General features: G+C 34.9%; 1 protein-coding gene across 2 annotated transcripts in view; it reads right to left on the bottom strand.

Annotated features, from left to right (window-relative positions):
• Window positions 1–23,385, bottom strand: part of LOC109070602 (rap guanine nucleotide exchange factor 5-like) — a 48,433-nt gene that overhangs the window by 13,653 nt on the left and 11,395 nt on the right. Inside the window, exons 7-9 of one of the 2 annotated variants that reach the window (XM_042772292.1) lie at window positions 20,076–20,201; window positions 11,198–11,313; window positions 10,426–10,526 (exon numbers count right to left, since the gene is read on the bottom strand). In XM_042772292.1, the coding sequence (XP_042628226.1) occupies window positions 10,426–10,526; window positions 11,198–11,313; window positions 20,076–20,201 (343 nt within the window). Of the gene's footprint in view, window positions 1–10,425; window positions 10,587–11,197; window positions 11,314–20,075; window positions 20,665–23,385 lie in introns of those variants that run through there. The other variant, XM_042772293.1, reaches the window with a different exon arrangement.

Below are 23,385 nucleotides of genomic sequence, written 5' to 3'. Positions count from 1 at the left end.
TGCATGTAGCATCATGAAAAATTCAGAACAGCTGAATCAAACCCAACAGGCAGTTTACATGTGCTCTTGTTTGTTTTCTTCTGCTCTCTCTTTTCTCCTGACCTCCTTTCTCCTACATTATCACACTTTACTATTGCACCACTTTAATTAGAGCTGTGTTTGCCCGGAAGCGTTCAGTGCCGCTGTTCATACATCATCTCGCTGTGAAAGTATGACTAAAGGAACGAGCGCTCGGTGCGTGGTGACCTTGAGCAAGACTGCCAATGTTTTTAATCCCACTGCACAGCGATGGCGGCAATTGAGAAATTCATAAATGAATGGATCTAAACAGATCCGATCAACTCACTATTCAAAGCTGTTTTAAAAAAAAAAAAAAGTTTATTAGGCTTAATTATATGTTAAGCAATGTTTATAATGTTTACAAAAGATGTTTATAATGTTAGAAAAAGATTTCTATTTCAAATAAATGCTGTTTTTGGACTTCCTGAAAAAAAAAAAAAAAATCACAGACAAAAAAAAAAAACACCAAAAAACACAACAAAAAATAAAAATTCACAAAAAAAAAAAAAAAAAAAATATGTAATGGCTGCTGAAAATTCAGCTTTGCCATCAGGCATATGTTACATTTTACAACATATTTTAAAATAAAAATTTGTAAATTTATTTTAAATTGTAATAATATTTCATAATATTTCTATATGATATTGTATATTTTTTACTGTATTGATCAAATAAATGCAGCCTTGGTTAGCAGAGACTTCTTCCAAAAACTTTTTATTATTATTATTATTATTATTATTATTATTATTATTATTATAACTAATATTTCAAATTATTATATATAATTATTATTATTTTATACTGTATATGTGCTGGCAAAATGAGCCACAATGAGCAGATTTTCAAAAATGTTATTGTTATTTAAAAAAAAATACAAATAAAGTCTTTACAAATAAAGAGGTTCAATCTAAAACATTAACTGATTCCCTTATTTCTTTTATTGTTTGATTAACATTAATGAGACAGATGGCCTGTATATTAAAACCTACTGTAAAGCACAGATCTAATATAATGTAACACATCAGATGTTATTCCCCAACAGTTAACCGTTATCAGTTAAAGAATTCGATTGTAAAACATGGACACTGCTCTAAGTAATTTCAGCAGTAATTCCACAACTTTGACATGCGTCCAAGACATTTTACTGGGACAGTCCACTTGGACTCAACTGTCTTGCTATTGGGTAAAAATGCTGCTGGGTCATGGATCTTGTGATTAGTGAGCCCTTACCACTACATCTTACAACTAATAATACAGAGACAAAAGAAAGAGGCAAAATAAAGAAAAAGTGAACAAGAAGTGAAAAAAGGGAGAGCAGGGCATTAAATGGTCGTTAATACCCCTGCCCTCTCTGCTGATCCCACTGAACCACTATTACTCTGGTAAGGCCCAAATGACTGATGTGCATTCACTGCTCATTCCACTTTAATTTACTCTGCAGGAATCTAAATGTCACCATTTGCTCTTACAGACATCAATTGATATTCTCATCTGATCTACGGATCTTCAGAATCTCTACATCTAAGCCTCTGAATTGTGCATCATTTCATAATCTGTTTTTGGCTTGTGAGTAATTTACGTAGATGCCTTCAACGAACATTCTGAACACCTTCCAACAAATGTAACAACACTGAGCAAAACCTACTGTTTTGCTTCACTTGTTTATTTTTCAATCAAACTTCTTACTCAAATCATATAATTTGTAATGTAAAAGGCATTTTAAAAACCTGTGAAAAAATATTAATGAGAGGATAATCTGTACATATAAGTTTCTATATTGAAACCTTTATCAACAAGACACACAAAATAATGATTTTCAAAGTGATTTTGCCACTTTAAATTGAAGTTATAATCATTATTAGAGAAAATGGTTCATAATTAGACACAGATGAAACATTACATTCACTGAACGCATAACCGAATGCAAAAATACAATAAACCAATCCACCCTCTTGGCGAGAGGATCAATAAACATTATCACCAAAATCAAATATACCTGTAAACTGGTAATGAAACAGATCAGATTTGTCCCTCAAATCATTATGAATTACTTCAAAAGCCTTCAAAAGATGCACAAACATCTCTTTAAGCATAAATCTGACAATTACAGTATGAATAAGATTTAGACTTAAAACACACACACACACACACACACACACACACACACACACACATATATACACACATATATGTGTGTGTGTCTGTGTGTGTGTGTGTGTGTGTGTGTGTGTGTGTGTGTGTGTGTGTGTTTGTGTAATGAATTATACAATTAAAAGTCAGAGGAGATATAAAGTGCTAGCGATTTTGTGTGCTAATACTAAGTAAAAGGTAAGTATAAATGCAGGTCTTAGGATTCCCTGAAAATGTAATTAAGCCAAACTAACAGACTGCAGCTATTTCTCACAGTCAGATTTCAGGCAGTCTGATGTTTATTCCAATTACTGCTAAATTAGGCTTATCCAACTCAGAGCAAAGTAAGAGGGAAGGAGGGTGGAACGGAGAGAAAGAGAACATTATGAATGAGTTGAGTGTTTTCTGAAGCAGTTTATAGTGATAGAGGGATTCCTCCATAAGCTGTAAATCCTATTAGTGACTCTCTTTCTGCGGGCTGCGGTGTGAGCATGCTGCATTGGCACTGTTGTAAATTCGCCCTTAATTTCACACTTACTTCCTTGAGCTTTGTGCGTTCTGCTCTACTGAACTGCTCGCATCATTATGGTAATCTGCAGCGAGCAGCTGTACACACCGCTGCCAATGGTGCTCGCTCACACAGACAGATATGGTGTCCAAATATGCATATTTTCCAACGCTGTTGCAGAATGCAAAACAGAGTATGTCAAATGAGTATGACTTCTGAAAACAGTCATGACACTGAATGACGTACTACACCTGCTGACATTCTATGGCCATTTTCACAATTAGTTCAAGCTTTCCTCCTTATTGTCGGTTTAGCAGGCGCCAGACACACCAAAACAAATGGACAGAAAGCACCATGAAGAGAAAAAGGTGTGTGGTAATACTGTTATATATAAGCAGCCTTAAAGGGATAGTTCACCTAAAATTGAAAATTAGTCCATTACTCACCCTCAAGCCATCGTAGGTGTATAAGACTTTCTTCTTTCAGATGAATACAATTGGAGTTATTAAAAAATGTCCTGGCTCTTTTAAGCTTTAAAATGGCAATGAATGGTGGTCAAGAGTTTGAAGCAAAATAAAGTGCATCCATCCATCATACAAGAACTCCACACGGAGCCAGAGATTATGGTTTATAAAGTTTTAAATATGGATATTTTTCTTACACAAATGCATTGAAGTCACTTCAGAAGGCCTTTATTAACCCCCCAGAGCCGTGTGGAGCACTTTTAATGATTTATGTATCAAAATCTCAACTACCAAAAACCTCCACCACACATCACTGAAAACACAGGACATTTTTTTATATATATATAAATATAAATATAACTCTGATTGTAAAGAAGAAAGTCATATAAACCTAGGATGACTTGAGGGAGAGTAAAACTGTACTTTTCAGTAAACTGCTTTCACAGTTGCAGCGGCTCAAAGGATGCAGAATTCAACAGCAACATGGCAGATATAGTATGTTTATGTAATTATACTACACCTGCAAACATACAGTATGATTTTCAATAGTTAAGTAGTTTGTTCTTCACAAAAGAACGCAATCAGAGACGTTTAAATTATTATTTGTTTTTACCGAAAAAGCTGCACTTTCACCAAACACATTCACTCACACCTGGGAAGGAATATAAAGCTTGAACAATCCCACTGTAATCACTGAAACACTGCAAGTGCGCATTTTCATGATCTAGTTTTCTTGTGCTGTGTAACTCGAAACGGTGCTAAACTAGTTCAACTAAATCTTATCATCCAATCAGCAGCTGCAAGCAAACGCACACACATAGATGCACTAATTTGCAGAAGCACTTTCACAAGAATTCTCATTACAGGCTCACTCTGCAGCAGCAGATAAACTTCACTCGCACTTCACTTCTCCAGCTAATTTTTTCTACTATCAATAAAACAGGATGCATTTTTCATTATCTGAAGAATGGAGGACTTTAACACAGCTCAACGTGCCACTTTTCCTAGACAAAAAACCTTATTCTCTGCCTCTGGGAAAGTGTGAGACCAGCAGAGGATTAGACATACTTGACTTGCTTTGTAAAAACTGTTTTCACTCCATGGTAATTGTGCATGTAGCAAACCAATCAACTGACCATGACTAAGAGTGTAGACTGAATCTAGATCAGATATATATATACAGACCCGATGTAGTGCCGCCCCTTTTCAGCGCTGTGTTCATTGTTTTCCATTCGTATTTCCACAGTGTGAAGGTAAGGTCGTACGAATGTATGAATCAACCGCTCATTTTAAAATCTTCTCAGTCTACTGACATTTGATATGACATCCACTTCAAACATTACAATGCACATTATAAGTTTCATTAACTTTATAATAAGTAAATCCACTTCACCAGCTAATTACTCTTCAACAGCAATGCTATAGATCTACCACAAAAACAGAAGTTCAAAGACAAAACTGCACACTTATTTCACTGACGCATAAGGCCAATAAGATATAAAGATTGCAGTGAGGTAAGTCACAGATGACTCTTACAAAGCCTATGAAGATCCAGGTCATATTTCTCCCTAAAATAATAATACGATATATATATATATATATATATATATATATATATATATATATATACAATTTGCACCAAATTCTCATTATTGTAACATACTGTACACAATAAATAAATATCATTCTCCCATTAATATATATATATATATATATATATAAAATATCATAAATATATATATATATATATATATATATATATATATATATATATATATATATATATATATATATTTAGGGCTGTCAAATGATTAATCACGATTAATAACATCCAAAATAAAAGTTTTGTTTACATAATATATGTATGTGTACAGGGTATATTTATTATGTATATATAAATACACACACATAAATTATATATTTAGAAAATATTTACATGTATATACATGTATATATTTATATTCTTATATTTTATATTATATATAAATATATTTAATATATAAACATAACATATTCTTCTTAAATATATACATGCATGTGTGTGTGTATTTATATATACATAATAAATATAAACAGTACACACACATATATTCTGTAAACAAAACTTTTATTTGGAGATGTGATTAATCGTGATTAATCATTTGACAGCCCTAATATATATATATATATATATATATATATATATATATATATATATATATATATATATATATATATATACAGTATAGGATATAAAGTTGTATTTATCCATCATTGACTTATTTGTTGTACTCCTTTTAATTTACATTTATTTAAATCTAAACGAATATGTCTTAATGTGAATGTGAAGCAGAATTATTTGAAAAAGATACTTTATTATTTAAAAAATGAAAGTAAATAAATAAATAAATCATTCATCATGGTAGTGTGCGTAATTGTAATGAAAATGATGTCTCATTAAAAAGCTGATTTGGATCAGATTTGCTTTAGTTATTTATTTATTTATTTATTTATTTTTGATGTTGATGATATTCATAAAAAAAAAAAAAAAAACTAACCGCTAAAAGTGTTTCAGGACATGGTTCCTGAGAAGATGCCATTTGCAATCATTATGAATACTAAGACATCTGGAAACTCACATTATATAGGAAACTGTCTTACAAGAGAATTTTGTTGCAAAAACCTTGGCTAAATGACAGCAGAAACAAGGTTTCGTGTTTCCTCTTTTAGTGAAAAAGTAGGTCTAACTATATTCTCGGGGTCTCTTACATCTTTCAAGCTCTTCCGCCCACACTATAGGAACGATCAGACAGAGTATGACAGCTTGACTTTAAAACATGATGTACAAAAAAACGAGTTAATGAGCATCTCAATGACTGAGGCAAACCCTGGAGGTCAAATGAGCTGCTGTCTGATGCTTTGATGGACAGCTGAGGGATACCAGAGTTCATGGCTTTGCAAGCACAGAGCCGGTCAACTGCTTATGATATTGACAGATGCATGCAAGAAACCCAAGAATGCCGAAAACAGAAAATGAGACTGTTACAGTTAATGAGAGGGTGAGACAGATGATTGACTTTAAACAGCTTCATCTCATTAAGTGTTTGCCCCAAATTTACCAGCATTCTTGAAAAGCACACATACACACTCACTCCCCTCCTTTTGTTTTTGATGTCTAAAAGTAGTATTTTACACAAATCATCTCTGTTTTGCATACATCATGCTCATAAAGCATTAATAATAAGCTCTGACAGCTTCGCGTGGGAGTGTTCAGTAATTCTGGTGTGAGCTAAGTTCTTATCATCAATGAAGCCATTCCCACAAGTCTCTCCTTCAACCACGTGGACAGAGTTTGATTATCGCTCATTGACCAGAGCTCGCCATTTATCCTCAGCAGGCCTTGAACACAGATCCGAACAGAGCGTTATTCTGGTGATTGACTTCATTTAAGGCTGAAATAGAAGATATTGGATCAGGGAAAACATATTTGCATCCCTTCCAGAAGCACATGAGTTCATCCTTTATCATATTTGTTCAATATCGACTTGGAATGTTAAAGAACACTGGGTAAATACATGATACAAATACAAAATGTGTCTTTGCTGAATAAAATTATTAATTTATTTTATTAAAATAATAATAATACTAATACTAATAATAATAATAATAATAATAATAATAATAATAATAATAATAATAATAAAATCTTGCTGACCCTAAAGTTTTAAACAGTAATATATTTTGGAATTTCACATCACTGATCAAATCAATGATCTGTAAACAGACTTTTCATTATTACATGCAGAGCACTGAAAACTGAAAATTACTGGAGAAAATGGTCCATAATTGGACACATGGGAAACATTGCATTAATTTAACATGCTAGAATCTAAAAATACAATAAAATGATAGGCTCTAGGCTTGAGGATCAATGATCATTATCACGAAATAATAATCAAAGACGAATTGGCAATGAAATTGAGTTCTTCTGGAATCCTTCAACCTCTTGCAAACATGCGCAGACTAAAAGCAGAAAACACATGACAGCATTACAACAAAACACTATTCCGAATGTTGACCATACAATCTTTAACAAACAAAAGCATTGAACCACAGGGAAACACATAAAAGTACCAAACCACTACCAATCTCTTTATGTCATTGCACATCTTGTTTCTGTATTTATTAGGAGATGCCGAAAGCTCCAGCTCTGCTGGGAGATACAGTTGGCTGGATGGCTTTCATTTGGAAAAACAATAAAACAACCTCTGCACGCTTCCCTTCAGCTTCATACGTTAAACAACAAACATTTAAATCCCTTTGTTTATAGAAGCTGCCTGTCCTGCAGGATGTAAACACGGAATTGACATTGGATCGGCTAATGGATACTTCAGAAGCTGTATGAAATCAATACTGAGCCATATCAAACTCCCTACACATGTGAGGGGAGTGCATTGTGCAAGCATGACAATTCTATATAATACACCAGCAAGCTTCATGTCCCCTGAGACCTGTCCTCTGGGAATCTCCGTCTCTCCTTCTGTCTGTCTGATTCTTTCTTTGTCTCTCTCCTTCCACAAGAACACACCGTTTTGTACCAATACAATGAAATATAGACATACACAGACACACTAAAAGCCTTAGAAAAACGATGATGCATCAAAAAAAAAAATAAACAAAATCCTGGTGATCCATGCATAAAAAAATACATAAAAAAAAAAAAAAAACTAATTTATTCTCCTTCATACCATTTAAACCATAATATCTTTATAGTGTGGACAAAAACCTCCCAGCAAAATAGAGCTTATGAGGCAGTTAGGAGTGAATCAACTTTATCTGACAGGTCATAGAATTTTTTTTTTTTTTGTATAGTAAAAGGGGGGCAATAAGAGGTGTGCTGTGCTTCAACAGCACAAAGCTTTTATAGGAATAGTTAAACAAAAAAATTTGTCTATATAATAATTGATGTCTTTCGGAAGATGTATTGCTTTCTGGTGTAGAACACAAAAGAAGAAGTTTAGCAGAATGCCCAGGCTGCTCTTTTGCATGCAATGAAAGTGAATGGGGACTGTTCGTCTTCAGAACACAATTTTAGATATGTTGGATGAAAACCGGGAGGCTTGTGACTGTCCCATAGACTGCCAAGTAAATTTCTGACAATGTCTTTCATACTTTTCTGGACCTTGACAGTGTAATTTACTTGGCAGTCTATGGGACAGTCACAAGCCTCCCGGTTTTCATCCAAAATATCTTAAATTGTGTTCCGAAGACAAACAAAGGTTTTATGGACTTGGAATGACATGTGGATAAGTAATTAATGACAAAATTTTCATTTTGGGGTGGAGTAACCCTTTAAGTCTACTGTACTGTATGGCTTCAGAAACTTGAAAATCCATTGCAAAAGTATGCATTTGGACTATTTTATGGTGCTTTTTTTCCTCTTTGGAGCTTGAAATCTCCAGTTTCATCCACTTGCATTATACGGTAAAAAAAAAAAAAACTAAGTAAACATCCTTCAGAAAACATCCTTCAGTGCTCCACAGAAGAAAATCAGTCATATATGTTTGAAACAACCTGAGTCTGAATAAATGAGAATTTTCATAACAAAAAATAAATTAACTGAATTAACTTTCATTTTTGGATGAACTATCTCTTTAAAAAGATTCACGCTCCACAATACAAGTACTCGTTTTGTTAATTTATGAGTATAAGTGGTCTTGTTGTACTGTACAAACAAAATCTTTTCCTGTGTTCAGCAGAAGAGAGTTCTGGAATTGCATTGAAAGCAAACAGAAGAACTGCAGCAGCAGTGCAGGATTTAAACAGACAGACTCTGTGCGCACAACAGAGAAGTGAGCTGAACTATAGTGATTAGCTATCAATGTCTTTAATGAGGTTAGAACTTACTCCACTGGACTGGCTCGCCATGCAGAAAGAGGGGGGAGCAGTCTCCGCAGAGTCAGGCTTTTTCTGAGGGGAAGAACACTTACTCATTCCTCTAATCTAGTCTGAGAGACATAATAGCTTGATATATAACACACACTACTGCAGCAATTCAGAGTCCAAAGCAGAGTGCATTCAAACTACTTTAAATAAGCTTGAAAATGTTTTTTTTTTCTTTTTTCTTTTCTTTGTTCAGCTTCAAAACAAAACTGTGAACAAATCCCACAGTTTCACTCATATTTGACCCAGACCTAATGGCTTTAGGGCTACATAGATGTTCTGTTCCCTATGGAGTATACAAATCAATACTTTTACAACAACCATTCCTTGTGGAAAATCAAAATTATGTGAGCCCGGAAGGCAGAACATCTACCTCTCTTCGTATGTCTGCAAAAAGGATACATTAAATAGTACTATAATTTTTACCTCATATTACCCAGATATGATTATGCTATAACCATTCAAGAATTACTATATGCTATAACCATTCAGATCTACTATTCCTAAAACAAGAGTTATTAAAGGGACGGTTCACAAAAAAAAAAAAAAAGAAAAGAAAATCCTGTCATTATTTACTTTCATGTCATACCAACCCTGTACGACTTTCTTTCTTCTGCCGAACACAAAAGAAGATATTTTGAAAAGATTTCAAACTGCTTCGTCCATATAATGAAAGTCAAAGGCCAAAACAAATTGGACCCTATTGACTTTCATTGTATGGAAGAAAAAAGACATTTTTCAAAATATCTTCTTTTGTTTTCCATAGAAGAAAGAAGGTCATTCGAGGTTTGGACCAACATGAAGGTGTGAATTTTCATTTTTGGGTGAACTAGAAGGGACGATCATTTTCAAGATGATAATTAAATTATTATTTTATATGATATAAGTTGATTTAGTATTATTGTATACTATTATAGTTTTAGGTGGTTATTTTATTAGGTTTTTTTTTTTAGGTGGTTATTTTATTATTTTTTTTTAGGGGGGGGGGGGGGGGGGTAGCTTTAACATTTCTGAAATAACTTTTATTTTTTTATTTCAGATTTAGCCTTTTTAGTACTTCACCTTGCAATTTTATTTATTTTAAGACTTTTAGAGTTTTAGATTTTGTTAACAGTAACAGTCCAGTTTCAGATGTCTACAGTGAACTAAAACCACTTATAGTAGCCACTGATCTGACACTTATACCAAGTCATGAATTATTTGATAAATGAAATACGATCAGGCAGACAGAATCTTTGCCTGCAGAATCCAAAAACACCTGTCAGATTTTGCTTTCAAAGTCTGCAGATAACACCTGACCCTATACGTGTATCACCACTGAGGTGAAAGGTTACGGCTCACCTGTCTCTCTGCTCTGGGGGCTCTTCTGCTCCTCATCCAGCCTCAGGTGGCCCAGCAGATGCTCTAGAACCTTTTCAGGGGTGGCGGGCACGGCAGCGTACCTGTGGGAGACAGAAGAGTCACTGGAGTCTTCCTCTTCGATGGAGGACAGGGAGCGACTGCTGCACCAGCCGTCCTCCTCGCCCTCTTCCTCCGTGCCCTCCTCATCAATGTATCGGAAATACGGCACGTCGAACGTGGGCATGGTAGCTCGGTCAACACTGCTGGTATTAGAGGACTCGTCCTCATCTTCGTCATCCTCCTGTTCCACCAAAGCGGCCGGCATTAATCTGCTGTCCAGGTGCGGGTCAGGGGCCACTGCACGCCTGCTGCCCATGTCGGCATCAGTGCCGACTTACAACATTGACCTGGAGGAATCGAGGAGTCTCAGTACGACAGCCTGACGTCCTTCTCTCTGCACTCTGGAGCTTCTGGTTTAAGATCCCTCACAAGCCAAACAGATCCATAGGAAAGAGCGCATAGCAATGCAGCACATCCTCAGACGAATGTGTGTGTGTGTGTGTGTGTGTGTGTGTGTGTGTGTGTGATTGAGTACGAGAGAAAATGACTTCAGGGAGATGATGGATAAAAATAAAGTGACAAAGAGGCAGGGCTGGACAGATAACATGCAAGACAGACTGACAAGAGTGAGAAATGAGAGAAGAGAGAGAGAAAGGGTTGTGCGTGCTCTCAAGAGCCGCTCGCATGTGAGAATGGGTGTGTGACTGCTTACCTCCCGGTCCAGGAGGAGGAGGAGGGGGGAGCTCTTGGTGACGTCGTCCTCTGAGGCAGCAGTACCTCGTGGCTCCGCTCTCTCTCACTCACACGGACTGCTGCGTCACTGGAGGGCTGATGGGGGGGAGGGGTTACATTATCACCAAGGAGATTCCCTGTCTTCTCATCCCTGTCTGTCTCCCTCCCCTGATTTCCATCACAATACAGTTTTAAATTAAACAGCCTACATCAAACGGCACTGTTCAATGGGTTCGTTTTATCGAGATACTACACATAAGCGCAAGGCGGCATTTATATTTTAATTTTTTGCTTCTTGGAAAGGTGGATGAATTCCACTAATTTAGTTATTTGATATTGCATAATCATGAATTGCAATCAGACTATGCCGAAATGTTATGTGTGTTGAGCTGGTTTGTTGGTTGAATATATACGTGAACAGTATGTACGTGCATGTATAGTGTATAATGAAAACGTATTTGTACAGGGATGGTCCACACAAAAATGAAAATTATGTCAGTAATTACTCACCCTCATGTCACTTCAAATCTGTATGACTTTTTCATACAGTGGTAGAGCACTGTGTTAGCAGCGCAGAAGGTTGTGGGTTCAATTCCCAGGGAACACATGTACTGATAAAAAAAAAAATGTATAGCCTGAATGCACTGTAAGCTTTGGATAAAAGTGTCTGCTAAATGTAAACTAAATAATCTTGGTTCCCATTGACTTCTATTGTATGGAAGGTGTTAGTTAGGATTTAAATTAATTTTAAAACTTAACTGAAAATACCTGAAACAAAAATGACTAAGAAATGTTATTTCTGAGAAAACAGCAACATTTGTTTGCAGATGCCCCTGATGGAATTTCTTTGCAGTGGCTTGTTATTTCTTAAAGAATTGCAACTTGATATATGGTTCAAGTCAAACTAATTATGCATTATGAAAGAGATTGATAAAAATTATAATCACACATGTGAAATTTAACTCCCAACTCTGAATCAACAGAGCTAAATGCTGGCTCATCTCATATAAGATGATGCGAGTGTCATGATGACAGACATTATTTTGTCAATAATATGAAAAAAGAAAAAAAAAAAAACAGATCAATAGTCCCACTGTCACAATGACAAGAATATAAGAAATTCTGTTTCTCAACCTTTATGTAATATTTATGGATGGCTGGTAAATGCTCACTTGCCATTAGCAGGGTTTCCAAAAAAAAAAAACATAAATAAAAAAGTAAATAAATACATTTAGACCCTTGAACATTTGGATACATGCATTTTTAAATGGGGCTTTATGGTGTATGTGTGTGTGTGTGTATATATATATATATATATATATATATATATATATATATATATATATATATATATATATATATACAAACACACACACACATTTTGTGTTAGTGTGTGTAAGAAGGATTCTGGGAGCCAACATTTCCCCATTGTTGTTCTGTTAAAGCCCTGTCACTTTGCCCTGTGTGTGTTATCAATCTTACACAGCTCTCTGAACATGCCGAAACACACACACACACACACACACACACACACACTAAAACAATAAGAACAAAGCACACAATCATCCCATCTCCAATATTTATACACCCTTAAAATTCAACCAACATTTACACAAAAAAATCACTATATCAGACATAACCATTGCTGTATATAATTCTATGTACAAAACACCAATTTCTTAAACACTCAGGTGCTCAAACATTGACTTTACTAGTGTAGACTAAACCAGCCATGGAAGACCCTAATATACAGTACTGTCTGAAATAGAAAGAAAGTGGTGTTTGCATCTAACTTTGATCATATATCAATACTTAAAATCCACTCTGGACTCTGAATTCCAATAAAGGGTCTGTTTCTTGTAGTTTAGCCAGCGTGTGAACTGCAAGCATGACTCACAGGTGTATGTAAATATGGGTGTGAACATCTCACACCTTCTATAATGCTTCTGCCAACAACATACGGACTGGAATCTCACCGTCACTCTTCTAAAAACAACCTCATTGCAATGATACACTAAGAGTAGTGCATTTCAAGTTAGCAGTAATCAGAGTTGGGTAGTAACTGATTACATGTAATCTAGATTATGTAATCAGATTACAAAATTTAAGTACTGTACTTGTAATTAGGTTAAATTACTTTTTAAATACTCAAAATCAGACTACAGTGATATTTTTATTGATTACATGATTCTCCCTGATTCCTCTTTTTCATCTTTTAAATATCCCTTTCTTAAATAGCCTACTGCTTATATACATTCAGAAAGCCTTCCAGTTATTGTGGACATTCACACAGAGATCAGTCACTAGTCAGGTAGCTACACAGCATTTGACTACTGGATTTACAAAAAAACATTTCAAGTTTAAGAAGTGGTTCAACACTGCATCAACTACTGATGTTTTATTTGAATTATCCCTCAGTAGGTTATTTAACCATATATTACTATATAACCATATTATAACTAAATATTGTAAGTCTTTTGTCTAAATCACATTGAAATGCACAAATTCACGTTATTTTTTATTTACATGTAATACTGGCATTTACAATTTTTTTTTGTCATCTGAACCTCTTTCACCTAACACATTTATTTGAAGTACCCATTAGATTTTAAAATAAATATTTTAATAATTAAGCATCACACTTGCACATTCATGGTTCCCTGACGTTGGTTATTGGTCACATAAAATGCACAAACAAATAAAATATTTAAAATATTTTTTAGAAAGTATTTTATTTTGATCGATGTTATTTTAATTTTACATTTTTATAATTTAATTAATCATTAGCTTTTCATTAAACTCACGAAACCCCTGCAGTTTCTTTACGAACCCCAGTTTAGGAAACCTAAATGTAATGTAATGTTTAATGCACTTCATGTTGTAAATTACAACGAATGGAATATATTTTCATACTCTATGTTGTTTATAACAATATGGTACACGATTATGCTATTTAATTCAATGTAATAAACGAGTTAGGTCAAAAGTAATCTAAAAGTAATCAAAAAGTAGTTGGATTATATTACTATTATATTATATTAAATGTTTAATGTAATGGATTAAGTTACTAACTACATCATGTAATTACCCAGTTCTGGCAGAAATTAATCAATAGGTCATTCAGGGTTTGTTTGTGTGTGTGTGTGTGTGTGTGTGTGTGTGTGTGTGTGTGTGTGTGTGTGTGTGTGTGTGTGTGTGTGTGTGTGTGTGTGTGTGTGTGCATGCACATGCACATTTTAATGAGCTGATTTTCATGCTCTCTCTCTGTTCCCGGACAACAGCAAACAGCACATCAGTCAATGCAGTCAGACAGGCTGGAAAGACCACCAGTTTCTGTTCTAATTGCCCATTGCACTGAAAGACCTTCAGTAATCTTGTGAGCACACACATGCACGTATGCACGTATACATGAGTAATGGCAGAGGAACATTACGTAGGATTGAAATGTAGCATTTAGTGGCATTAAGATGTGCTTAGGCTTTTACTGGAAGTAAAGTGAAAACTTTTGGGCTGTAAAAAATGCCACCTTCTTCAGGTATAATGGCATCAATGCAAGCTGGAGGCAAACTCAAATGAGCAGCGCCTGTTTGATGCAAGAAACTATTTGTTTCTTTTCTTTCTACCCACCGATTATTCATTTGCATGCCTTTTTGAAGGGGTGCCAGTAGCAGCGTATTTGATCTCCTAGGCAAAATAAGAGGAAGTAATTCCAAAGATTGTCTATTGTCAATAATGTAGATGTATGCAGCACAGCTCACACACAAGTCACTTTTAAAACCAAGCAGATTTCTGCTGATCAATGTGCCAAATTCTTGTGACCAAACGAATCCTCCTCATGAAAAATTTCCAATTACCGGCATTCCTACAGAAACGACTGGATTTCACTGGCAAAAAATGTACCAAGCAATGGTACAAGTGAAAGCAACTAAGTGTAAGGTAGTTAAAATATTTTTATTGTGATACTAATTTTGTTTAGAAAGTTGATTTTACATTTCATATTTAGGCATATAAAAAATGTCAGGGTGAAACAACTGTCCTGAAGAAAATTAAGAAATCATAATATTTTAAAAACCTTTCTCCAATTCAAAGCAAAAAAATAAATAAATAAAATAATAATAAATAAATAATAACATTGTCATACTCTGTTCTGTGTTTTGTGTGTGTTTTGCTCCTTATGTGTTTCCTATGCCCATATTTGGTTAGTTTCCTGTTCCTGTCCTGATTATGCTGATTTAATCCCAGGTGTTCCCCGTGTAATTTCCATTGATCCCAGGTGTGTCTCATCTTCCTATTATCTTGTTCTGTGTATAAATACTGTTCCCTGTGTTTATTCCAGCGTCCGGTATTGTTGATGTCTACTCCTTGTGCTACGCGCAATGTAAATAAATTCATTGGTTTTGTACTCCTGGTCTCCTTGTTCCTCACTCTGTGTTCCCACACTGTAGCAACTCGTGACAAACATTATGAGAGGACCCCTGCAGGTCCTCAATACTGTGTCAAGCTCAACAAATATATTCAAATATAAATTAATTTTAACCTTTAATGACAAGGCAAGTTTAGTTCAGGCTGTAAAATGTTATGTCAAATGCGGCAACTCACATTACTATACTTAATTCATTTATTTTTTTTATTCTGAAAAACATTTTAAAAAGTAATGATTAATCATTGTACATTCACATGCAATCAAAAAATATGTTAGTACTTTTTACTTGATGGTGACATTACAGTGATTCAGTTTTCCACTTTTCTGGAAAAAGAAACCAACATGAATATAAATACTACATATTTAAGATTTTTATTATTATTATTATTATGGACACACTTTTTTTGACCCATACCATATAAGGACAGTAAACTCTTTCACCAACAAGAATCATGCAAACATTTCTGGAAGTCAAATTTAAAATCCAGTTCACTCAGAATGTTTAGGAGGCAGATGCCCTTTAGTGAGCTGACATTTCTTGGTAACGGGAATATTAAACAACAAAATAATCTCACTGAATTGAGGACTGCAGGAGTCATATTCCAAAAGAAAGGTTAATTTTGACTTGAGATAAACTACTACAGTCCCACTAAAAGGTCTCCTGCTTCCCCTGTTCCCTTCTGAAGTGTCTGCATAAATCATGATTGGCCTTTGATGACCAGGTCTGTGATTATACAGGAGCCACTCTTATTATAAGCTTCAGTCAAAAGCTACAAAACCAATCACCTCAGCAGAGTAGAGTATACTGCATATGAGAGGGTTAGACAATTGTAATGCATTTGTTAAATCCACTCTTCTCAAAGACTGTCACTAGACGACATATCTGTGACAGTACCCTGGTGGCACATTTGTTTTACATTGTCACTTTAGATTTTTGCTTTGTAACAGTAAGCAACAAAAGCCCCTGAGCTCAGATCATACTCTCAATAGTCTGTGGATGCTTGTGCTAAATGGAGGTCTTGCAATGATTTATTGATTCTGTGGCCATAGCTTGTTGGCCTGTTGCCCTCTTAGGGGGTCCCAAGGAAGTGTTTTTTTATAGCACACAGGAAATGTCATATTGTAGTCAGAAACTATCCATCTATCCATTATACAATATAAGCCATTTTAATTATTACAAGGATAAACTGTCTAGTGGAGAAAGGTTCAGGAAGCTTAAAAATGTTCTTATACCTTTGAGCAACTTTCTGTTTCATCCATCCCTTTCTTAAATTTGTTATTACTTTCTGAAAAATCTAGGTCTACTGTACGTACTCTTATAAAATGAAAAAGGAAATGAAAAACACTGCGAAAAATGATGGAAACTTGCATGAGTGCACTTGTGTAAACTGCAAATGCTTTAGTCACTGAAACAACGAGCAGAAGCCTCTGGAACAGTGCTGTGTTTATGTAAAGTGACAAAAAGACACTGATTTTTTAAATAATTTCCTGGTCTGTTGATATTACTTTGTGAAGGCTTCCATAATTTCTACTGGAATAAAAAAAAAAAAAAAAAAAAAATAATATATTTTTTTTTTTCCATCTATCTCACTTATAGCTCCTAAGGGCTACGTGGATATAGGATACGCTTCGTGTCAGAGTCCTGATCAACCTATCGGGATTTATTCTGCAAGAACAACCGGCTGGATGTACATTATCCCGCTTATTACACGGCTACTTGCAACATCAGTAAATAATTAGATGCAAAATATTGATTTGAGTTGAAATATTTGAACGCAAAGCTTCCATGAAGACAGCAGTTGCGAGCAAGCGGCAAATTCAAACTAGACGGACATTTAAGGGAAACGGTGCAGTCAAACCACGTATTACACAACATTTCAACACAAAATAATTAAGGCAATAAAAGAATTAAGACAAAAATGTTTTAAAACCTTACCAGTTTGTTAGTTCTCTTATAATCCATTACAGCATACAAAACAATCGTAGCAAAATGGCAGCAGCTGCGTTTGTATGAAACAAGAGCGAGTCTGTGATACCAGGATGACATAATTGTACACCATTTTGAATCGAGTTTTAATATTTTATAAGTTAAATAAACGTAAAGCTTCCACCAAGAAAAAAATAGTCCAAGCAAGAGTACAGCGCCGACTGCTGTTACCTGGATGAGCCTGTGTTATTAGCTTTTACAGGTTGTTATCGAGGGATAACATACCTCGGGAATGTCGCGACTGACCAATCAGAATCAAGTATTCCACAGAGCCGTGTAATAAATATCTATAACCAAGCCCACTACAAATAGATTAAAGCATAGCAAAAAACTATAACAAAAGTTATTCTCCATTAAAAATACATTAAATGTGTGCCTAGGATACAGACCCATAGTTTCATACTGATAAAAACAGAATAACATTTAGTTTAAATTCATGTATTTGGTTCCCTACAAAACCAACACATAAGCTATCTTTCAGACCAGGACAATGAAAGCATGTACTTCTACTTCAAACCTTTAGATTACTCTATCCAAGTCCTTGCCACTGCAAATAAGCTCCACAAACTATACCAAAGATTACATCACTGAGACCATGGATGAAAGCAGAGCACAGGCAAAATGTGTATTATGCACTTGTAAAAGGGTTTCTTAAACAAACAGCAGACCTCATGCTATTTTAGAATTGGAGTTAAAATATATGCATAATTTCATTCATGGGTGTCAGTTTAAAAAAAAAAGAAGTGTTGAGGTGTGGCACCATCTAATTAATTTTTATATCACATGAATATTAATTCAATTATGCACAAATAATTGAAAAAGTTCTACTGTTTGTCTAAATGTGCAAAATGAACTTGATTTTTATTCCAAAATCTTAAATTCAAAAGTCTTAAAGCAAATCTTAAAATCTCTTAAAATGCAAATTTGCTTTATATATTTTCATATATATTTAAGGATATTTAGACGTTTTTACTAGAAAACTTGGAAGAAAATCTGCTTTAAGTACTTAATTTTATACTGTATGCAGGTCCCTTATTTAGGCCAGATCAGATCAGTATAAATCACTGTTTGTTCTCTTCTTGTCACAACAATAAAATCTTTTTGATTTTGAATACAGTGTGAATACAGCCAATCCTGACAGCAGAAAACTCCCGAGGCCCAGCCTCAAATACTGTGACATTTTCTGAAACTCAAAAACGATTTGAATATGACAATACATGACGACAATGTGGCTTGTCTTAAATTAACTTATGATGGTTACAAGTCAAATTAAGGACAATTCTACTTTTGTTTCAGAAAGGTCAAAGAAATATGCCACCCAGTGAAAGAGCAGTGACTGGTGGCCAGCAACCTTACAGAGCTCAAGTCAACTCTTCCTGTCATTGTGAGTGGCGGCCCACTATCAGGAAGAGGCAAACCGGGACTATTGTGAGATCAACCAATCAGAGACTAGCATGAGATTGGTGCCCTTTTTGGTTTTAGAAAATTTCTCCTGCACTAGCTTCAGAGCTGAATACAGATTCACTGATAAAAAAGTGACGTCAAACAATGACTTCTCATTTAAATAAAGATAATATCAACCCTCAACAAATAACAAATAAAAATTCAAACAAAAAAACAAAAACAGCATACACACGATATTAGATATATAAACCATTATGTTTTCATAATAGGGTGTTTTTTCAACTATGGGGATTTTTACGTCTACTCACATATATATAAGTTTTATCAAAGTCTTGAAATTTTTTTACCAAGATCTTCCTTTTTGTATTATAATTTTTTAAATTGAATTTCATTATTTTATTTTTGTTACTTTTCGAATGCAATTTTTATTATTATTGTTATTATTATTAGTTTTTTTTTCTTTCTTTTGGGTACATTTTGTATTTTTATTTTTCCCTCATTACAGACCTAGATCTTAAAATATGAGAATCCATAAAAAAAGGAATCATTACATTTTTAAAACAGAATAATATATGTAAAAAAGTGAAATATAAAACATTTCAATATTTATTATGTAAGAACTACTCAAAAAAAATATCTTGTTTTTTATCAATTTATTGTGGCATCATTTCCACCAGAACCTACAATTATTATTATTATTATTTTTTAAATAAAGATGTAATTTTGTCAAATGATAAAAAAGTGTAAAATAATATTTAATTGTATTTAAGTCATGTGTTTATTAATTTTTTTGGATATACTGTATAAAATGCTAGCTATGAAATTAGGTTTGGCTAAACAACAGAGTTTGGCTTTTTATTCTAAAATGCCACATCTCAAATTGGAACAATACTGTGTCAGAAATTATATTTGCTGGTCCAGAAAAATAAGGCCCTGTTTCTGCAGTTTCCAAAAGAGCCCAGAGTTGAAGAAACAACCAATGATAATAATATTGTGTATGTGAATTGACACACACACATACATGAATGTTAGTTTGCACCTCACCTCAGTAGGTTTTTCGGTAGCTCTTAGCGGGCTGTGTAGAAGGCGGCATCCGTCCTTGGCCAGTCTCTGGACCATCTCCAATCGGCTGATATCCTCTCTATCGCATGTAACAGTTCCAGGGCCCTGCTGCAGTGCAGGGGACACAGAAAACACATACCTCAGGCCACAGTCCCACGCCATGAGACTGCAGCACACACGAACAGGGAGCTCTCAAAGTCACTGAGAGTTTGACAGCCCGTCTTGCCGTCTTTGCTCAGGTGAGACTGAAAGCCCCTGACTGTGAGTTAGCTGAGATGGTCACGCTAGTCCTGAGGGTTAAGTGAGCTCCAGACGCGCACAGACGCTCAGGAGGAAAGCTTCAAAAAGTGAAGCCTTAGAGACAGTGTTGCCTGAGGGGGAGAGTGAACCTGACTTTTTTCTTTCCTTTGCCTCTCTCTATCTTTCTCTCTCTCTCGATCTTACGCACGTAGCCAGGGTGGGGGCGTCCAGGAAACATCTGGCAGTCCCTCCAATCCTGAATAGGAAGTATAGCAATCTCCAGAAATCGGGCAGAATGGTCAGCATGGGGTCTAGGAAGGCAGGTTTACCCATCATGTGAAGTAAAATGCCAAACAATATTTTTAAAAATAAATAAAAAATCAAATTAACATCAATCACAAAACTAAAATCATTTCTGTATTATCACTGTAACGCACACACATAGGCTACAGGCAGTAGCTCGTACGTCACGCGCAAATATCGAGCGCACAGAATCATTCAGTGCAGAAATTTACTGTCAATGCTGTTCTGTAATTTCACGATAAAACAGCTTAGAAACTGAAAAGTTCAAGCATGTATTTCTTAATAACTAAATCCCACTGCGTCACTACTACTAGAGAGATGCTGCCATGTAGAATTAATTCACACATGCAATCGCTCTCACTAATGCATTCACATAAATGTAATCTTTACTGTGCTACTTTATCTGTATCTGATTTAGAATGAGCCGAAATCTGTGAGAAATAAAACGACCCAAAGGCAAAAGAACTGATAAAAATTAGCTGTTATAGGAGCAATAGCCATGTGGGCAGCGCTGTGTCATATGCCATAGCTGTGCACGAGGGGTTTGTCACAGCTCTTATTTGTTCATTAATGACGTCATCAGTGACTAGTCGACTTCGGCCTGACTCACATAAGAGTCGACTGTAAAAAATCAGAAGTCATTCAACCCCTAAAATATATATTAGTCCTCTTTATGATTTAATTTCGTTTTTTTTTTTTTTTTTCATTTTTTTTTTTTTTTTTGCATTTTGGTTGAACCATATGACTTATCTTTTGCATCACATGACATTCATATTGTGGACAAAAGTTTTCAAATATTTAAAGTGCAGTATTGCAAATGATCCAATTTCTAACAAATCACTAAACTTTTTTGCAATTTATTTTATGATAATTTTAGTGGATATATGAAGTCAGCTCCCCTCAAAACTGCAGAATAACACACAGATCAGCCAAATGCACATAAGGTGCATCTGGAATAACCTAAATAGTAACTAAACAGAAGCCTAGAATATAAATGCAGCAATCGAGCATGTATCCTATTTAGATTTCCTGCTCCATTTAAACACAATGGAAAACACTACACGTCCAAAGAAGAAACCTGTGGCCTCATTCTCTGAAGTAAGAGAAGGGGAGAGGAATTTGTCTTGAACACACTCAAGTATTTCCATATCAACTCAGCTGGCTATATAAGGAATCAAACCTCATGCTAGACAAATTCGACACAAGCAAAGACCCTGACATTCTTCAGCACTGCAGTGTAGCAATGAATATAGAAAACAATGGAAGGTTAGATTGAACTATACTAATTGCATAAACCTAATAAGAGGGAATTACCAGAAAAAGCCAAAATGATAAGCTATTGAGATAACATAATCAACATGACAAAACAAATATCGATGAGATCCCTCAAATACAATAAGGCTAATGGAGCATTTTTCATTCAATAAGACAGGAAATAACTTGCTGCATGCTGCATGTCAAAAACTAAGTCCAGGTTACAGCAGCAGTTTTCATCTGGTGGGTCATGATGCAAAAATTGGTTGTAGCAGGCATGTTCTGACAGGGTCAAATACAATGCCAATGTAACTAAACACATAATCATGCATAGTTAAACAATACTTAATTTTTTTTTTTTTTTTTGTTTTTTTTTCTGTTAAATTAGTGCATCATTTGAAGTAAATAAGTGCTAATTTGAAGTGCACTTTTTCTTTTTGGAATTTAAAGTAAATACAATACTTACACTATATATACTACTGGTAAAGAACAGTGCATAGCCATGCAAATTGGGACGCACCTATAGATTGAAAATTTGTGAGTCAATCAAGAAACTAAAGTTGACAGTTTTCTATTTCTTGTTCAGGGTCAAATGATCATGGGACCCTATAATACATCCAGTTGATATACCTATTGACCAAAAAAAAAAAAAAACAATTACTGGCGAAAATTTATTTTAGTTGGCCTACCTACTGAAAAACAAAAACACAATTTCTGGCCTGTTTTTTTCAGTTCGCATACCTATTGAAAACAACAACAACAACAACAAAAAACAATACCTCTAGCCATAATTTCTTTATCACAATGGTTCATAATAGGCCTACATTTGTTAAATTATTCAATTTTGTGTACATGATGTTTTGTGTCATTTCAATCATGTATACTGGACTAAGCATTCTTTTTGTTGTTGTTGTCCTCAAAACTGGTATCTAATGTTAGTCAAATTATTGTTTATAGCAGCCAAAAATCTGTGCCGTTTTCCTATTCAGCCCATATCATATTAATAATTTTGCATATTTTTGTATCCAAGCAGTTCATGGTAATACTACTAAATTTCAGTGTTTGGTTTTAAAGACTTTTGTTTACATTTGTACGATAAACAATTTTGGTTCTGTGTTGGGTCACTGCTTGAAGCAAACAAGCTGAAGCAAAACTGTTTGCGAAACACCAGTTTATAGTACTCTGATAAGATGGTGTATATGTTACAATCTGTACAGCGCTGCCTTTGAAACATCATTTGTCCTTGTGAAGCTCTGCTATTTAACTGTCTTGATCACAGTCCCGTCAGATGTGCTGCAGTGAACCATCAGCTATCAAACCGCACTGTGGAAAAGCTGAGAGCCTCACAGTCAGGCACAAGGCTCTGTCCTGACACACAGTATAGAGTATCCATCTATCTCCAATCACAGGCTCTTTCTCTTTCTGCCAGTTCAAGGGCTTTCTACTGATGACTGAGCTGCGGGAAAGCGCTGCTCAATCAGGGGACATATGGACA

This window comes from Cyprinus carpio, chromosome A16 (genome assembly GCF_018340385.1).
Source record: "Cyprinus carpio isolate SPL01 chromosome A16, ASM1834038v1, whole genome shotgun sequence".
Taxonomy (NCBI): Eukaryota; Metazoa; Chordata; class Actinopteri; order Cypriniformes; family Cyprinidae; genus Cyprinus; species Cyprinus carpio.
This window is presented reverse-complemented; position numbering and strand designations above follow the sequence as displayed.